A 17,274-nucleotide genomic window follows, 5' to 3' on the forward strand; every position below is an offset into this window, starting at 1 on the left:
ATGCTCCAGGGCCCTTGACGCCTCGTCACCTATACCTTCCTTCTTCAATTTCTGTGACACTGTGCTCAGTCACCCGAAGGAGCTCTGGGGTGCTCCCAGTCCACAGCACCCTCTGAGCCTCGGTGTCTTCTCTCCAGCTGATGACAGGCGCCCTCCCCTTGGCTCTCCCACTGTCACCTCCAGTCACCATGTCTAAAACCAAATTCTTCAGCTTGCTCCAAAAGCCAGTCCGCCCTTCCAGACCTTTCTACTTCTGGCCACGGTTACCTTACATACAGAGACTCAATCTTAAAACAGTGTCTTTTTTAAAAAAAAATATTTAATTTATTCATGAGAGACACACAGAGAGAGGCAGAGGGAGCAGCAGGCTCCACGCAGGGAGCCCGGCGCAGGACTCGATCCCGGGACCCTGGGGTCATGCCCTGGGCCAAAGGCGGCGCTAAACCGCTGAGCCACCCGGGCTGCCCAACGGTGTCTTCAAAAAGTGGTCTACAAACTACCCGCATCAGATTCACCTGCAATTGCTTGTTTATTTTATTTAAAGATTTTATTTATGAGAGAGAACGAGCAGGGGGAGGGGCAGAGGGAGAGAGAGGCTGAGTCCCGGGAGCAGGGAGCCCGATGCGGGGCTCGATCCCAGGGCCCTGGGGCCAGGACCTGAGCCGAAGGCAGGCGCGTCACTCACTGAGCCACCCAGACGCCCCTGGAATTGCTGGTTTAAAATTATTTTACCGAATCTCGCCCATTCTCCACGCATGGAGCTTCAACCTCTGATTTTCTCTTTTCGTAGCTGCTCAGGGTAGACCTACCGCGGCCCGGGCAGGCTCCCCACAGAGCGGCCTCCAGGAGCCAGGCGCCAGCTGTGTCCCGGGCACCGGGGAGAGGTGACGGGCTGTCCATTCTGGCCTGGTCCAGCGTGGGGACAAGTGACACAGAATTCCGGGGCCTGCGCCTGGTGCCTGGGGTGGGCAGTGACCCAGAGCAGCTCCCAGGCGGGAAGTGGAGGGAAGGGTGGCCCGGGCGGAGGTGGAGGTGAGCAGTTCAAGTGAGGGACTAAGGTCTTACCAGGGCACCGGCTCCTGGGGACGCGCTCAGCCCTGGGACTGCAGGGAGGGCAGACAGGGACCCGGGTGGGCGGCGGTGGGCGGCGGTGAGCGCAGAGCTTCAGCGCAGATCCGTGTCCTCCCCGGCGTCCTGCCGCCTTGCCCTGGGCCCCGCAAGCCAAAGGCCTCCTACAAAAAGCTAAAGGATGGGACGCCTGGTGGCTCAGAGGTTGAGCGCCTGCCTTTGGCTCAGGATGTGATCCTGGAGTCCTGGGATTGAGTCCCACATCGGGCTCCCAGCATGGAGCCTGCTTCTCCTCCCTCTGCCTCTCTTTCTGTGTCTCTCATGAATAAATGAATAAAATCTTAAAAAAAAAAAAAAAAAAGAAAGCTAAAGGAGTCGGATTTTGCTTGAGAGGAAGATGAGGGGTGACATCAAAAAGAAATTTTAAGTAATCTCTATACTCATCGTGGGGCTTGAACTCACAACCGCAAGATCAGGCGTCCCGTGCTCTACCCTGGGCCACCAGGCACCCTGAGGGGCGACATCCTCAAGGAAAGGAAATGTTGCTTTTTTTTAAAAAAAGATTTATTTATTTATTTGTTTATGATACACACATAGAGAGGCAGAGACACAGGAGGAGGGAGAAGCAGGCTCCATGCTGGGAGCCCGACGCGGGACCCGATCCCAGGACCCCAGGACTATGCCCCGGGCCAAAGGCAGGCACCAAACCGCTGCGCCACCCAGGGATCCCCAGGAAATGTTGCTTTAAGAGGATGTTTTGGAGGGTTGAAAAAGTAAGGGTTTTTTTGGGATCCCTGGGTGGCGCAGCGGTTTAGCGCCTGCCTTTGGCCCAGGGCGCGATCCTGGAGACCCGGGATCGAATCCCACATCGGGCTCCCGGTGCATGGAGCCTGCTTCTCCCTCTGCCTGTGTCTCTGCCTCTCTCTCTCTCTCTCTCTCTGTGTGTGACTATGTGACTATCATAAATAAATAAAAGAAAAAGTAAGGGCTTTTTTTTTTTTAAGGAGGTTGGGGATGCCTGGGGGAGGGTTCTCAGTGCTTTCGCACCTGCCTTTGGCCCAGGGCCTGATCCTGGAGTCCCGGGATGGAGTCTGGGGATTGAGTCCTGTGTCGGGCTCCCTGCATGGAGCCTGCTTCTCCCTCTGCCTGTGTCTCTGCCTCTCTCTGTGTCTATCATAAATAAATTAAAAAAAAAAATCTTTAAAGGAGGTCTTGGGACACCCGGGGGGCTCAGTGGTTAAGCACCACCTTCGGCCCAGGGCGTGACCCTGGGATCCAGCATCAGGATCCCCGCAGGGAGCCTGTGTCTCTGCCTGTGTTTCTATGTCTCATGAATAAATAAAATTTAAAAAAAGGGGGGGGGGTCTACGCTGAGTGGTTACCACTGCGGCTCTGGGAGGCCCAACGGGGTGCGGAGCTCAGCAGCGAGGACACACTTGGGAAGTCAGGTCACCGCAGCCCAGCGCCGAGTGGGGGGACGAGTACATGGAGCCCCCAGAGCATCGCAGGTGCTTAGTAAGCACCGGCTCAGGGTCGGCGTCACTACAGGACAGAGGATCGCGTCGCTGTGTTGCTGCCACCCAGCAGCCAGTCCCCCTCCTTTTCCACGTGGCTACCCCCCACCCCTGCAGGCTCCCCTCCTTTCAAAGAGCTCCCGGGGCAAATGCACCCGGATTGGTCTGCACAGTGGGTTCCTGCTTCCCTCCAAATCCGGCGCCCAAATGCTGGGGTGTTTGTTGAGCGACTGGACAATTCCTCTGCTTTTCAGTCGCTCGAGTTCCGTGAAGCTCCCGGAGGGAAGCCCTCGTCAGCCTTAATTTCCGAAGCACACGGTAGCCTCTAGCCTCGGTAACGCGAGCCCCCGGTGGCCTGGGCCTTGCAGGGGTGGGGCGGGGCGGGACTGTCCTCCCTGCAGCAGCCTCCCCCACCTCATGCTGGGCCCGGGGCCGTCGCTAGGCCTGTTTCCCTGCCCAGACCCCCGTGCAGCGAGGGGTCCCCGAGGACCTCCGGTGCCCACTGAGCGAGGCCAGGCGTCCTGCTGCTCCCTGTCCCGCCCCTAGGACGCACCCCGGAGGGCCCCGCAGGCCCGTTCAGGCCTCTCTCCCAGGGCTTCACAGTACGAACTTGGCATTTTATTACCTGCTGAAAGAGAACGCGGCGGAATCCGGGGGCCGGGGGCAGCTTGGCGCCGCTCCGGCTCTCCCTCAGCAGCCCCGTGGGCCGGCAGGAAGGAGCAGCGGGAAGGCGGGTCTGTCTTTTCCCTCCTCACTCCTTCCTGCAGAACTGGAGATTCGGGCCTCCCGGCCCCACTCCCCTCCCGACCCCAGGGGAACTCGCCTGTCCACCGCCACCTCGGCTCCAGGTCCGGGGCTGTGCGGGGCACTAGGCTCCCCCGTCAGCCAACCTTCTGGCTGCTCCCGTATCTCCCCGCCGAGGAGCGGGCGCGGGGCCAGTCCCAGCCGAGCCCTGTCCCAGCTGCCTCGGGACGTTTCCTCATCTACAGAGCAGGGAGGCCACCTCCCGAGACGGCTGGGGGTGGGGGGTCACCGCGCTGGGTCCACACTGGTGCAGCGAGGCCATGCGACGCTCCCTCGTGCCTGAGGTCACTGTTGCACAGAAGCTGAGCGGCCAGCACGCTCCCACCACTGGTCTGGGAGCCCTGTCCTTGCCTGCATGCTCACTCCGTCACGCCAGGGCCACAGCGAGTGTCCAGAGGTTTAGGGCATTTTATTTTATTTTGTTTTCTTAAAGATTTTTATTCATTTATTCATGATAGGCAGAGAGAGAGAGAGAGGCAGAGACCCAGACAGAGGGAGAAGCAGGCTCCATGCAGGGAGCCCGACGTGGGACTCGATCCCGGGTCTCCAGGATCACACCCTGGGCCGAAGGCAGGAGCTAAAACACTGGGCCACCCAGGGATCCCCGGCTCAGGGCATTTTGACTCGAATTCAACAAGTCATTGACCTTGAGGTGCACGCTGGGGAGTCTCTCCACTCGCACAAGGTCTGTGCTGATGTCCGAGGCAGGGGCGGAGAACCTTCTCTCTCCCCAGGGGCTAAACCAGGTCAGTAATGAGGCCTGGCGGGCCGAGGAGCAGTTACAGGCTCACAAGGGATGACAGGAACTGAAAAGTCAACTTTAACCGCAGGAAGTGAGGGAACGCTATTTTTTCGTTTTCAGCTATATTTTGTTTGGGCCGAGCATGTCAGATTGATGAACAATTTTTCTTCTTTTTTTTTTTTTTTTTTTTTTAAGATTTCATTGATTTATTTGAGAGACAGACAGAGAGATTGGGAGCACAGGCAGGGGCAGGGGGAGAACCAGGCTCTCCGCCGAGCTGGGAGCCGACCCCAGGGCCCCAGGATCACGGCCTGAGCTGAAGGCGGACACGTAACCGACCGAGCCACCCAGATGCCCGGCGAACAAGTTTTCCAGAGTGTGCACCGGTGGCTTTATTGTGCACCTGCCAACGTCTGGGGCCCTTGAGCGGCGGCCCTCAACTCTGGCCACACACTGGCTTCACCGAAGACTTTTAGAAAAACAGCAGAGCTTGGGTCTAAGGGCAGGCGGACGGGAGCTCCAGGGCAGACCCTGGCCCCCAGTGCTCCGAGGTGCAGACCGGGCGGGGACCCACGGCTCTGGGCCCATCCCCTCACAGGGCGGCTCAAAGCGGCATCCCCTGGGAGCTTCTCAGGAATGCAAGTTCTCAGGCCCGACCTGGGCCCACTGAAGCAGGAACGTTGTAGGGGTGGTGACCGGCCCCGGGGTTGAGCCCTCGGGGGACCCTGGTCCAGTCAGGAGCGCGCAGAACGGCCCGGGGTCTGGAGGCCAGCAACAGCCAAAGAGACCATGTTCCCCAAGCTTGACCCCAGGACCCGGGAAGGGCGGGAGGGCCGTCGGCCTCCCAGGGCTGCCCGGAGGTTGGGGGCAGAGGCAGGCCTAGAACCTGGGCGTCCCTGGCCTGGCCTGGCCGTTGTCCTGTCCACGCTTGAGCGGTCTTGCTCCAACAGTCTGCAAAGCAGCGACCACGCACGCCCCCCGGGCCCCTGGGGGTGCACCTATGCACAGGGGGGCGGGGAGGGGGGCAGGGGTGCACTTCGTGTCCCTCCCGCGAGCCTCTGGGCCGTTGTAACAAAGCTCCACAGACCGGGTGCTTAAGACCAGGGAAACGTGTTGTCTCCCGGCTCCGGAGGCTGGAAGGCCGCGGTCATGGGGGGGTCACGGCCACGAACCTGCGGGTGGGAGCACTGGGGCCGGCTGTTCCGGGGCTCCTTCCAGGATCTGGCCACGCTGTCCTGCACACGGCTCTCTGTGGATGTGTCCAAATGTCCCCCCTTTTCTTAAAAAAAAAAAAAAGATGCAGAGAGAGAGGCAGAGACCCAGGCAGAGGGAGAAGCAGGCTCCACGGCGTGGGGAGCCCGACGCGGGACTCGATCCCGGGACCCGGGGTCACGCCCTGGGCCCGAGGCAGACGTTCCACCACTGAGCCCCTGGGTGTTCCCGAGTTTCTCCTTTGCAGGAGGACGCAGGTCACACTGGAGTAGCGGGGGGGCCCCTCCCAGGTAAGGCCACATTTGAAGGTCGGGACTGCAGCGGAGGGTCGCGGGGGGGGGGGGGCACCGTCCAGCTGGAGGGCCTGTCGTGCACTCTGGGCGCTCGGTCCCCGGCCATGCCCACAACGCAAGGGTGAGCCACCGCCGTGTCCCGCCGGGCCTGGAGGGGAGGGCGGGGGGGCTGCACTCCCAGGAGAAGCCCTCGCAGAGCCGCCGCCTGTCGCTCACGTTAGTTTTGGGTCTGCCTGGGCGGCTGGGAGGCAGGACACACTGGGCCGGGCCCCCAGGAGCGGCCCCTCTGACCCACCTAGAAGCTTCTGGGAGCCCGGCTGTGAGCGGGCAGGGGCGGAGCGGGGCCCAGGGGTGCTCCGGGCGGCGGTGCCAGTGCGACAGGAAGCCTGGACTGAGCAGCGGGGACGGAGTGTCCTCCGAAGGCCTTGGTTGGGAGGAAGGGAGGGCATCGAGGAGGACGCAGCGGGTTATGGCAGGAGGAGCCGGGGACCGCGACGGGGCGCTCAGAGCAGGGTGCGGGGCCCCCTCCACCCACGGGGTGACGCTGACCATGGCCCCACTGTCCACACGGTGGACACTGCCCTCGCCTGGCCCCGGGAGCAGGTCAGCCTTTGCCGGCTGGTTGGTGGGCGAGGGGACAGATGCCCAGCACGGGACAGGCCACCCCACGGGCCGGGGGCCGAGAGGACCTGGTGCCCACCTTCCGCCGTGGTCCCCACCTCAGGCCTCCTGGAGGCAGAGGCTGCGGCTGCTCACACTCCATGCGGGAGACCACTGAGGTCACGGGAAAGCACGTGTGGGGGTGGGGGACCCGTGGACACCACACCGCGTGTGACCCCACGGACATCCCACCCTGCGTGTGAGTGTGTGACCCTGTGGACACCTCACCCCACGTTCCCTCCTCTCTGCCTCCCTTCTGTGGCCTTGTCCACGGAGGCACGTGGCTGGGTCTGACGGCTCACCCACGAGGGGTGTCGCACCTGAGGGGTGTGTGGGGGGCGCCTCTTCCCAGCCGGCAGTGGGTCCCCGCACCCCCCGCTGCTCCCGGGAGGCGGGGCCCAGGGCTCCATGGCCAGGTCTCCCCCACCCCAGGAACAAGCCCCCCAACGTGGCAAGTAAGGGGCGGGGGCAACAGGTGCTCGGCTTGGCCCGCCCCCGCCCCTTCCCCGGGGCCCCCTCCTGCCCGCAGACCTGGGTGGCCCCTGGGGCTTGGGGGGGACCCCGGGAACCCCCGCACACCTGCTGCTCCCCAACACCAAGCCCCGCCCTCTCCGGCCGCGGGAGCGAAGTGGGTTCTGCTGCTTTAGAGGAAGGGGCGCTGGCGGCCGGGACCCCGGTTCTCCCTCCCAATGCCAGCGCGGCTCTCAAATAAATAATAATCTTTTAAGAAACTAAAAAATAGAGTAAAACCCAGAAGCCGGATCCCAGCCTCCCCGCCGCCGACTCCAGGCTCAGGCACTCGGTCCGGGCGCGGCCCGTGGATGGGCCACGGGGGGCAGTGGCTCTGGCCCCCCCACCCCGCCCGGGCCCTGCTCGCAGCTGCCGCGACCTCTAGGGAACCGGCTGGGATCTGAGCGGCCCCTCGCGTCTTGGGGCCGCAGTTGCGGGCGGACGGGGTCTGTCCGGGCTGCTCCCACCAGCCGGGGCACCCCCCGCGGCGGACACCCCAGAACCGTCCTGCAACAGGACCCCAGGTGGGGAACCGTCACTTCCACAGGCTTCCCCGGCTGCTGGCCACCGAAGGCCTGACACGGGAGGCCGCGGCCCCCTTGTGGGCTCCCTCCCGTGGACGCGGACCGTGGCACACGGCAGGCCGCGGGACTTCCTCGCGAACCGAGGGCGCAGCCGGGCTCGCAGCTCAGGGCCGTTCCTGGCGCCGCCGCCTCCATCTCAGGCCTGGGCTGCGGGCCCTCGGCCACCTGGCGGGCCCACCCATGCCTCCGGGGCCTCGGCCCGCCGTCGCGCCCGGGCAGCCTGGCCCTCTCCCCACGCAGCCCCCCGTCCCCCGGGCTCCGGCGCCAGGCCTCCGGGACGGAGCAGCTGGGAGCCTGTGTCCCCCGGGGGCACCACGCACACTTGTCACCCGTGAGCTTCAGAAAAGGAAGACGGGCGGGCAGCAGGCGGGTCCCCCGAGGCCAAGGACCCGTACGCCGGATGCCGCGGGGCTGGGAGCTGCGGGTGCAGGGAGGGGTCGGGTCAGAGGACCTGCCTCTCCCTCTGAACTCGCAGGAACCGCGTCCCAAGGAAACCAAGGTCACGGCCCGGGCTCCGCAGCAGGAGGCTCAGCCCAGCTCTGGGAGACACAGGGAGCAGCGTGAACTAGGCCTTGCTCAAAATGTGCCCGGGGGCGGGGGGGGGCGCGAGGCCTCCACACTAAAGCCTGGGGGCAGGGAGGATTTCTAAGATGGGCTGGCGCTGCCGCGGAGACGCTCTAACCCTCCCTGTCCTTGGGTCCTGCCCCTTAATGTCCTGGGCCCCCAGCAGGATAACCTCTCTCCTCCCCAGGGACCCTGCAGAGCCCACTTCCCAGCGGGCACCCGGGTCACTTAGGAACGGCAGGGGGTGGTGCCCGCAGGTAATGCCTCCTTAGGGTCTACTGTCCAGGAGCGTGCTCGGGGCCGTGCTCGGGGACATGCTCGGGGACACGCTTTACTTGCAGACCTCACCTCCCAAGGCAACCACCGCTCTGCTTCTCCATCATTTCCCCACCGAGGACCCCAGTTTGGAAGGAACCCAGGCCGGGCTCTCCCTGGGGACCCAGGGACGCAACTCAACTAGAGCTCGGTGGTGGCTGTTGGGAGGGGGGCGGAGTCCAGACACAGGCTTAACAAAAAGATTCTTTCGAAAATGCGCACAAAAAAGGGACAGGAAGTGAGAAAAGGGGACGTGCCTCACCCCTGCTGCGGTTGGGGCCAGGAGAGAACGCAGCGGCAGGTTCACCCCGATGCCTCACCTGGCCTGCCCCGCCCCCCGGCCGGCTCAGCCTTCGGGTACCCCAGCAGGGGACAGGCTCGGAGTTGGGTGTGCGCGGGTTGGGAAGGAGGGTCCCTACCTCAGGAGGGTCCCTACCTCGAGAGCCTGCTACCCCGTGAATGGCTGCAGCGGCAAGGGCAGGGGGAGAAGGGGGAGGGAAGGGAAGGCCCACTCCTGGGTCGCTCCGGTCGGCGTGAAGACAAGCAGCGCACAGGCCGGACGCACGCGGCCCAGGTCTCCAGACGGCGCCGGGCTTTCCTGGCTCCTTCCCCTTCCTACTGTGCCTTCAGCCCACCTCTGCCCCGAGCCCGACGTCCCGGAGGACCCGCGGGGAGACACCCGTTCGGAGCCGGGACGGGCCACTCGTGCAGGGGCGCAGCCCGCAGCTTCCCCGAAGGGGCCGAGGTCTGTGGATGCGGCGCTCGGGTGGAAACGCCCCCCGGGTCCACCGGCAAGGCTCACGGATTGGGAACCGGTTCCTAGGTCAACACCCGGAAGCCCGGGCCCCGGACCCAGAGCAAGGCCACGCTGGCGACGCCTCCAGGAGGCCCCAGGGCTCGCCGGGCCTGAGGACGAAGCAGGCACACGTCCGAGCTACGGTAGAACCGAGCAACCGAGGCAGGCGGAGTGAGGCCCGGAGCACAGGCTGCCCTCCGGGTCGGGGGTCCCCGAGGCGCGGCCTCCCTCGGGCCCAGGGGCTTCTCCTGTCACCCCCGCGCCGGGCCGCCTGCCTCTCCTCGTGGGTCCCGCGGGCTCCTCGGCTGCCCCGAGGCCACAGGCAGGCGGCTCCCAGAGCCACGGGGCCTTTCTCGTCAGGGACCCGTTAAAAATGAAAAAACAAACTTTTCTTTTGCCTCAAAGGCTCACAGGCACTTTCAACATTATTTCAGACGTTCGCGGCCCCGCCGAAGACCCGTGTCCCGGGCGCCGGGCGTCCACGCGGCCGCGGGCGGCCCCACCCCGATGCGCCTGGCGCACAGACCTCCGCCCGCCCAGGGGCAGCCAACGGCACGACCCCTCCCAGGGCTGGCCCTTCCCTGGCCTTCCCCGGCCGGCTGGGGACCTGGGGACCGGGGGACCGGGGGACTCGCCACGCGGCCCGAGCCCCTGCCGGCCGTCAGGGGCCTTGATGGCGGGGACAGCGCCGCCGACCCCCGCCGGCAGCCGCCCTGCCCCGTGACTAGGGGGACACGGAAGTCGCCGCTCCGAGGCCCGCGCCCGGCCGCGCCGCACGTCACGAGAGCCCCGCGTCACCCAGACACCGACTGTATTTGTGGGGCTTAGGGAAACAGGACAGGGAGCCCGATCACGGGCAGGCGCCAGGGGCCCTAGAACTCCTCGCTCTCGTCCTCGCCGTCCGCCGACTCCGTTCCCACTTCTTCATAATCCTTCTCCAGGGCGGCCAGGTCCTCCCGGGCCTCCAAGAACTCTCCTTCCTCCATGCCCTCGCCCACGTACCAGTGCACAAACGCCCGCTTGGCGTACATCAGGTCAAACTTGTGGTCGAGGCGGGCCCAGGCCTCGGCGATGGCGGTGGTGTTGCTCAGCATGCAGACCGCCCGCTGCACCTTGGCCAGGTCGCCCCCGGGCACCACGGTGGGCGGCTGGTAGTTGATGCCAACCTGAGAGGAAACAGCGGGTGGCGTAAGGCCCTGGTTCCGCGTTGCTGGGAAGGGGTCTGTAGGAGTCCCACACCCCAGACACGGGGGCCGGGCCCCGGGTGGGGCGTCCGCCAGCCGGTAAGAGGCGCAGGGGTGACAGACAGGGTGCAGCACCCAAGGAACAGACAAGTCCAGAACGTGGGACTTTCAGGACGACTAGACTAGTGCCTTCGAGTCACCGTCAAGAAAAAGGGCGGATGTTTTATGTTAAAAGATTTAAGAGATGGGGACCCCTGGGAGGCTCAGCGGTGGAGCGTCTGCCTTCAGCTCAGGGTGTGACCCGGGGTCCTGGGATCGAGTCCCACGTCAGGCTCCCTGCATGGAGCCTGCTCCTCCCTCTGCCTGTGCCTCTGCCTCTCTGTGTCCCTCATGAATACATAAAATCTTTAAAAAATAAAAAAGACTTAAGAGGCACGTATAATGCCGAAGCTTGGATTAAATCCTGACTTTGAAAACCTGATGTGAAAGGCATCTGTGGAGAGTGGGAAAGTTTGGATGCTGCCCTGGTATTTTTAATTTGGAGAACTATTATGAATCTCGTTAGGCACAAAAACGAACTTGTGTGTCATGAAAAGCCGTAGGCCAGTCTAAGTGGGTCAGCAAAGCAAACGTAAAGGAAACCCAGGTGCTGAGTCCAGGCAGCAGGCACGCGGGTGTCAGCCGTGCTCAATCTCCCCCCTCTCCTGTAGTTTAGAAAACAGTCTAGGGACTATGAAACCTTGTGAAGGTCCCCGGCGGGATCCAAGCCCCGTCTCCTTAAGCACCGCCCTGCCCGGACACAGGGAGACCCTCACACTCAGCACTGAAAACCAGAAGGTCGCCTCCGCTCACCACCCCAAGGGCTGGGGCCTACTGCCTGCAGGGGCCACGCTTTCCTAATTCGGAGCTGGAGGATCCGCCTCCAGACCTCCCGGCACCTGTCTCTGGTTGAGCCCGAGTCCTTGGCGGGTGACGGCTCGCTGCTTCTCGACCCTGTGTCCCCTCCCATCGCGGTCACAGCTGCACCAGCGTCACCGGGCAGGGAAGCCGCGTTTTCCTAAACGTCACAGCTGCCACCTTTAATCTTTCTAAGCTCACCCTGGAACAACCCATAAAACTTCAAGTAGGTCACGTGCCCAGCAGCCTTGAGGATGTGGACAGAAGCGAGAGGGGCGTCGAGCAAGCCTTCCCCACGAGTCTTCAAGGAAGGGGCCGCGGTCACAGACCCTCCGACCCGTGTCCTGCCCTGTCACTGAACGGTAGGCCCTTCCGTGACCCCAAAAGCCCTCCCCTGGGAGCAGGGGCCGGGTTAGGCGGCTGCGCCCCCCGCACAGGCTGCCACCTGGCCCCCGCCGGAGCGGCCGCCCCGGGGAGCGCCTATCTGCCGGGCGAAGGAGACCCGCTCTGCCTTGTATGAGCCGAGCTGGTTGAGAACAAAGCTGCTGGCTGCCTGGTTCTCCCCATCGCCAGCACCCCTGCCCTGCCTGCAGCTCCTGGGACGCTCCCCTGGGCGGGCACACAGGCCCGCGCCTCCCACCCCCACCTCACTCCCAACTTGCCTTGAAGCCCGTGGGACACCAGTCCACAAACTGGATGGAGCGCTTGGTCTTGATAGTGGCGATGGCGGCGTTCACGTCCTTGGGCACCACCTCCCCCCGGTAGAGCATGCAGCAGGCCATGTATTTGCCGTGGCGAGGGTTGCACTTGACCATCTGGTTGGAGGGTTCAAAGCAGGCGTTGGTGATCTCTGCCACCGTCAGCTGCTCGTGGTAGGCCTTCTCGGCTGACACAATGGGGGAGTAGGTCACCAGGGGGAAGTGGATGCGGGGGTAGGGCACCAGGTTGGTCTGGAACTCCGTGAGGTCCACATTGAGGGCCCCGTCGAAGCGCAGGGAGGCGGTGATGGAGGACACGATCTGGCCGATGAGCCGGTTGAGGTTGGTGTAGGTGGGGCGCTCGATGTCCAGGTTGCGGCGGCAGATGTCGTAGATGGCCTCGTTGTCCACCATGAAGGCGCAGTCCGAGTGCTCCAGGGTGGTGTGGGTGGTCAGGATGGAGTTGTAGGGCTCTACGACCGCGGTGGACACTTGCGGAGCGGGGTAGATGGCAAACTCCAGCTTGGACTTCTTGCCGTAGTCCACGGAGAGCCGCTCCATCAGCAGGGAGGTGAAGCCTGAACCGGTGCCACCCCCGAAGCTGTGGAAGATGAGGAAGCCCTGGAGCCCGGTGCACTGGTCTGTCTGGGGTAGGAGGGGACACCGTTAGGATGGAGGGGACGACCCCCGCCCCGGCCCTCTTCTGTCTGCAAAACTATGGGGCCCTAGGCTAACGGTATTCCCTTCTGCACTTAGGAAAACGCTTTGCAGCACAACTGGTACTTAGGAGTATACGTCTTATCGCACGTACGACGGACGGTGTGGACGGTGTTACCTATATTACCTAACTCCTTGAGATACAGAAACTCCCACCATTCCAGGAAGTTCTCTCATGCTCCTGTGCTTCGCCTCGGTAGAGGTGAGAAGAGAACACCTGCAGGGGTTTGGAGGTCTAGGGGACACATGACCTCCAGGGGCCCTGCTGGGTGTGTGAAGGGGCATGAGGGGCTGTGGGAGGGGAGGGCAGAGGAGGGTCAGACGGGGCGGATGACTGGACGTCAGAGCTGGGCCCTCTCCACTCGGTAGCCTGGCCACCTGGCTGCAGGACAGTGGGAGGTGGGGGAGGCAGGGGTGTCAGGGGTGGCATCTCGTCGAGCAGAGATTCCCAGGACTGGAACACAGGGACCCGCGGGGTTAACAAGCGCCCTCGCTGACTTCTGACGTAGCTGGTCCTTGGGCTACAAGGGCATCGGTCTACACCGGACGCCCCGGGAGGGAGGATATAAAAATTCTCCATTGACTTGCGATACATCCATTTATCGGATCCCTACACCGTCCGCCTGAAACTAGCGCTGTGGCAAGTCTATCTAAAAAAAAAAAATCACTTAGGGGATCCCTGGGTGGCGCAGCGGTTTGGCGCCTGCCTTTGGCCCAGGGCGCGATCCTGGAGACCCGGGATCGAATCCCACATCGGGCTCCCGGTGCATGGAGCCTGCTTCTCCCTCTGCCTGTGTCTCTGCCTCTCTCTCTCTCTCTCTGTGTGACTATCATAAATAAATAAAAATTAAAAAAAAAATCACTTAAAAGCAAACTTTCCGCAAATTGGTGACAACAAAAACCTGCCCCCAAACAAACTCACTCCAACCCTTCGATAAACCTTTTAAGAAAACCCTAAGCCAGGGGGTACGTTGTTCAAGCACCGAATCCCAGTCCCCAAGTGGATGGCAAGTCCTCAGCCTCCGCTGGAGCGTGAGCAGCAGAGCATCTGTCCGGGCGATCTCTCTAGGGACCAGTGCCAAGGAACTGGCTGCTAGTTGGCCTCACGCCCGCACTCCGTGCCTCCGGCGAGGGGTGGGGTCAAGTGGGAAGTGGTTACGCTAACCAGTAAGCAGGAGCCTCTCCGGGGCTCTGCCTGGGAGCCGAAGCACAGGCTGCCCCCACCTACCTGCTGGGGCTCAGAGGAGGCTTGGATTGGACAGAGGGACCTGCCAAAGCTGGGAGCCAGCAGGGCGGGGGCCTGGGTCCACGCTCAGGGCAAACAGGTCCCTCAGGCTTCTCAGCCAGGCCCTGCACCCAGGCCCCAGCGCCCCCCGCCCACCCCCCGCAAAGCAGTGGAGCCACCAGGGCCCGGGGGGCGTGGGTCACAGCCCAGGCCTGCGGTTTCCCTTTCTTCCACATGTGTCTGGCCTCCCGGCCAGGCGGGACCACCACACACGTGGGATCCTGCAGGTGTCAAGGGCACTGGGTCCGCTCACCAGTTTTCGGATTCGCTCCAGCACAAGGTCGATGATCTCCTTCCCCACCGTGTAGTGGCCTCGGGCGTAGTTGTTGGCAGCATCTTCCTTGCCAGAGATCAGCTGCTCAGGGTGGAAGAGTTGCCTGTACGTGCCAGTTCTCACCCCATCTTGGGGGGAAGAGAGAGGGCAAAGGTCAGAGGAGTCTCATCCCCACAGGCCACGGGCGCCAGGACCCACGCTGCCAAGCTGCCCTGGTGCACCTGCAGGAGGGAGCAGGGGGCGACGGCCTTGCAACGCCCACTTCCAAAGTCTAGTTAGTCCTTCCTGGACCCGGGTCAGGGGACGGGTCAGGGGCTTTAACTGTGCCTTCCCTCACAGCCCGGTCTACCTGGGGAGGGACCTGGGGAGGAACTGGAGCACGTCCAGGGGAGTCTCACTTGACTTTTAGCAGGACAAGAACACACACTGATGCAGAAAGCCCAGCCCACAGTGTAATGCCCACAAAACGGTCTCTGGAAAGATGAGGACGGAGCGGGGGGGCGTCTGGGGGACTCGGTCGGTTAAGTGTCTGACTTTGGCTTAAGTCACAATCCCGGGGTCCTGGGGGCTGAGCCCCTCGTGGGGCTCCCTGCTCCATGGGGAGCCTGCTTCTCCGTCTCCCTCTGGGGCTCCCCCTGCTTGTGTGCACATGTTCGCTTTCTCTCAAATGAGTAAAAACTTAAAAAGAAAGAAAAGAAAGATAGATGAAGAGAGGGGTGAAGTTTTCAGGAACAGGAAACTGAGGAGATCCAGATGCAGAAGGGAGGAAGCGGAGAACCGCCTGGGAGCCAGCGACAGCCAGGTCTCTGCGCTCTGGTCCGTAGGCAGCGTGATCCTCAAGGGGCTGGGGGAGGAAAGAGGCAGCTTAAAGTGTCTGCGTTTACGCCCACTCTTTGCTGTGGCCTTCGTCCTGGGCCGGGCCCCTCACTGCCACGTCCAGCGGGTCTGGGCCTCCGTGACCGATTGTCCTCTCCGCACAGGAAGCCCCGGGGAACCCCCGGGAGTCAGAGTCCAGACCAGAGCGGCAGGCTTCAGTGCTGCTCCTGGCAGGGCCTTGCCTGTGTCCCAAGAGCTTCCTCCCTGAGCAGGGCTCCCCGCGGACTTTGGGGTGGCAACAAATACCCTCCCGGCCACCGACCTATGACTGCGGGCTCCAGGTCCACAAAGATGGCCCGGGGCACGTGCTTGCCGGCCCCCGTCTCGCTGAAGAAGGTGTTGAAGGAGTCGTCGCCGCTGCCCAGCGCCTTGTCACTGGGCATGGTGCCGTTGGGCTGGATGCTGTGCTCCAGGCAGTAGAGCTCCCAGCAGGCGTTGCCCATCTGCACGCCCGCCTGGCCCACGTGGATGGAGATACACTCGCGCTGTTGGGGGAAGCGGAGCCGCGACGTGGTGTGAATGCAGGAGGGAGCCAGTTCGGGCCAGGAAAGGCCCCGGATGCATCCTTTCATCTTTCCTCCCCCGGCCTGAGGCCTAGCAGTGAGTTACAGGGTCTGAAACCCAGAAGCCTGGGCTCCCCTTCCAGGCCGGCCGCGCTCTAGGCCAGTGGGTGGTTCCCGCTGTCTTCATTCACCCAGGACTTGGGACCAAAGGTGCCTAAAGCCTGGGTGCTCAGGGGCAGGGACGGGGAAGCCGCCGTCTAGCAGCAGAGCCGCCTGGTGCCTGTGAGCTGGCCGGGGAGGAAGGGGGGCTCGAGCCCTGCGCCCCAGGACAGGCCAGCCAGGGCGCGGTGCCCACGCGGGCGCTGTGTCCCCCACACCCCCGGGGAGAAGGCCGGGGCAGGTCTGGGGACAGACGGAGGCCGCAGCTGCGAGTTGGAGCCAGTGCTAAGGCTCATGCACAGGGTCCCGCTGGCGGGAGGGCCCCGGCCCGTGGGGTCGCCCTTGCCCCGCGCAGGGTGGAAGCGCCACTCGGTGGTCAGGGCGCGGGTCCGCATGGCCTGGGTGGGCTGTCCGGGGTGGGCTGTCCGGGTGGGGACTGTCCCGGGTGGGCTGTCCCGGGTGGGCTGTCCGGGTGGGCTGTCTGGGTGGGGACTGTCCCAGGTGGGCTGTCGGGGTGGGCTGTGCCGGGGTGGGCTGTCCCGGGTGGGCTGTCCGGGTGGGCGCGGCCCACGTGGCGGCTCTCCAAGGCCGCAGCGCCCCGAGCAGGCCGCCTTCCCTTACTGACCCACTCACGGGAGACCCAGAGGGAGGCGGGGCCAGGGGCGAGGGGCCGGGACCCCGGGTCACCCCCCCACGCGGTCTTAGCACGTCGCGGGTCACCTGCGCGGCGGCGGCGCCTCTCCCGGGCTCGGGCGTCCTCCGTGGGCCGCACAGACGCGTTCGGGGGCCGCCCGGGCGGGGACGCGGGGACCCGGGGACCCGGGGCCGCCCAGCCCGCCGCCCGCGCCCAGCGGGGCTCCCGGGGGCGGGGACTAAGCGGGCGCCTTTGTCCCGGGCGGGGCCGTCGCGGGGCCGGGGCCGGGGCCGGGTCCCCGCGCGCTACTCGGGGCCGCCGTCGGGGCCGCCCGCCTGGCCCGCGCCCTCCGCCCCGCGCCCCCCGCCCCCCGCCCCGGGCGCCCCCTTCCGCCCCCTGGTCCCCGGCCCCCCGGGGCGCGCTCCCGCAGCCCCCCCTTCCCGCCCCCTCCCCGCGCCTCTACCCCCCGGGGCCCCCTTCCCGCCCCTCCCCCTCCCGCTGCCCCCCGGGGCGCTCCCCCGCGCCCCCCGCCCGGGCGCCCCTTCCCTCCCCTCCCCCCCCGCTGCCCCCCGGACGATCTCCCGCGCCGGCCCCCGCGGGGACTCCCGGGCCCGCCCCCGGCGCCCCCTCACCATGGCGGCTCCGGCGAGGTCTACCGAGGGTCGCCGAGGGTCGCCGAGGGTCGCCGACCGCAGACGCGCCCCGAGGCTCCAGCCACACCACGAAGCCCCGCGCGGCCCCCGGGCGCCGCTTATAAGTCCGCGCCCAGCCGCGGCCGGGCTCCAGCCGGGCTCCCATTGGGCGGCGGCCGTTCGGGGCCCGCCCCCTGCGCGCCCCCATTGGGCCGCGTTCCCCCGAGGCCCGCCCCCTTCCCTGCCATTGGCCGGGAGCTCGGCAGCTTCGCTGCCGCGGCCGCTGATTGGCCGGTTTGTAAAGCCGAAGGGAGGGAAAAGCTCGGGCTGCGGTCCTCGGGGGTCGCTCTGCG

The 17,274-nt window shown here is 64.8% G+C and overlaps 1 protein-coding gene across 1 annotated transcript; it reads right to left on the minus strand.

Annotated features, from left to right (window-relative positions):
* Positions 1–9,856: 9,856 nt before the first annotated feature.
* Positions 9,857–17,044, minus strand: LOC112934546 (tubulin alpha-1C chain). The gene is made up of 5 exons (XM_072733513.1): positions 16,922–17,044; positions 15,256–15,478; positions 14,097–14,245; positions 11,806–12,486; positions 9,857–10,228 (listed from the first exon to the last, which is right to left on the minus strand). The coding sequence occupies exons 1-5, from the start codon at positions 16,922–16,924 to the stop codon at positions 9,935–9,937; spliced, it is 1,350 nt and encodes a 449-aa protein (XP_072589614.1). The 5' UTR covers positions 16,925–17,044; the 3' UTR covers positions 9,857–9,934.
* Between the last annotated feature and the right edge of the window lie 230 nt (positions 17,045–17,274).

The sequence above is a fragment of the Vulpes vulpes genome, chromosome 13 (assembly GCF_048418805.1).
Source record: "Vulpes vulpes isolate BD-2025 chromosome 13, VulVul3, whole genome shotgun sequence".
Taxonomy (NCBI): Eukaryota; Metazoa; Chordata; class Mammalia; order Carnivora; family Canidae; genus Vulpes; species Vulpes vulpes.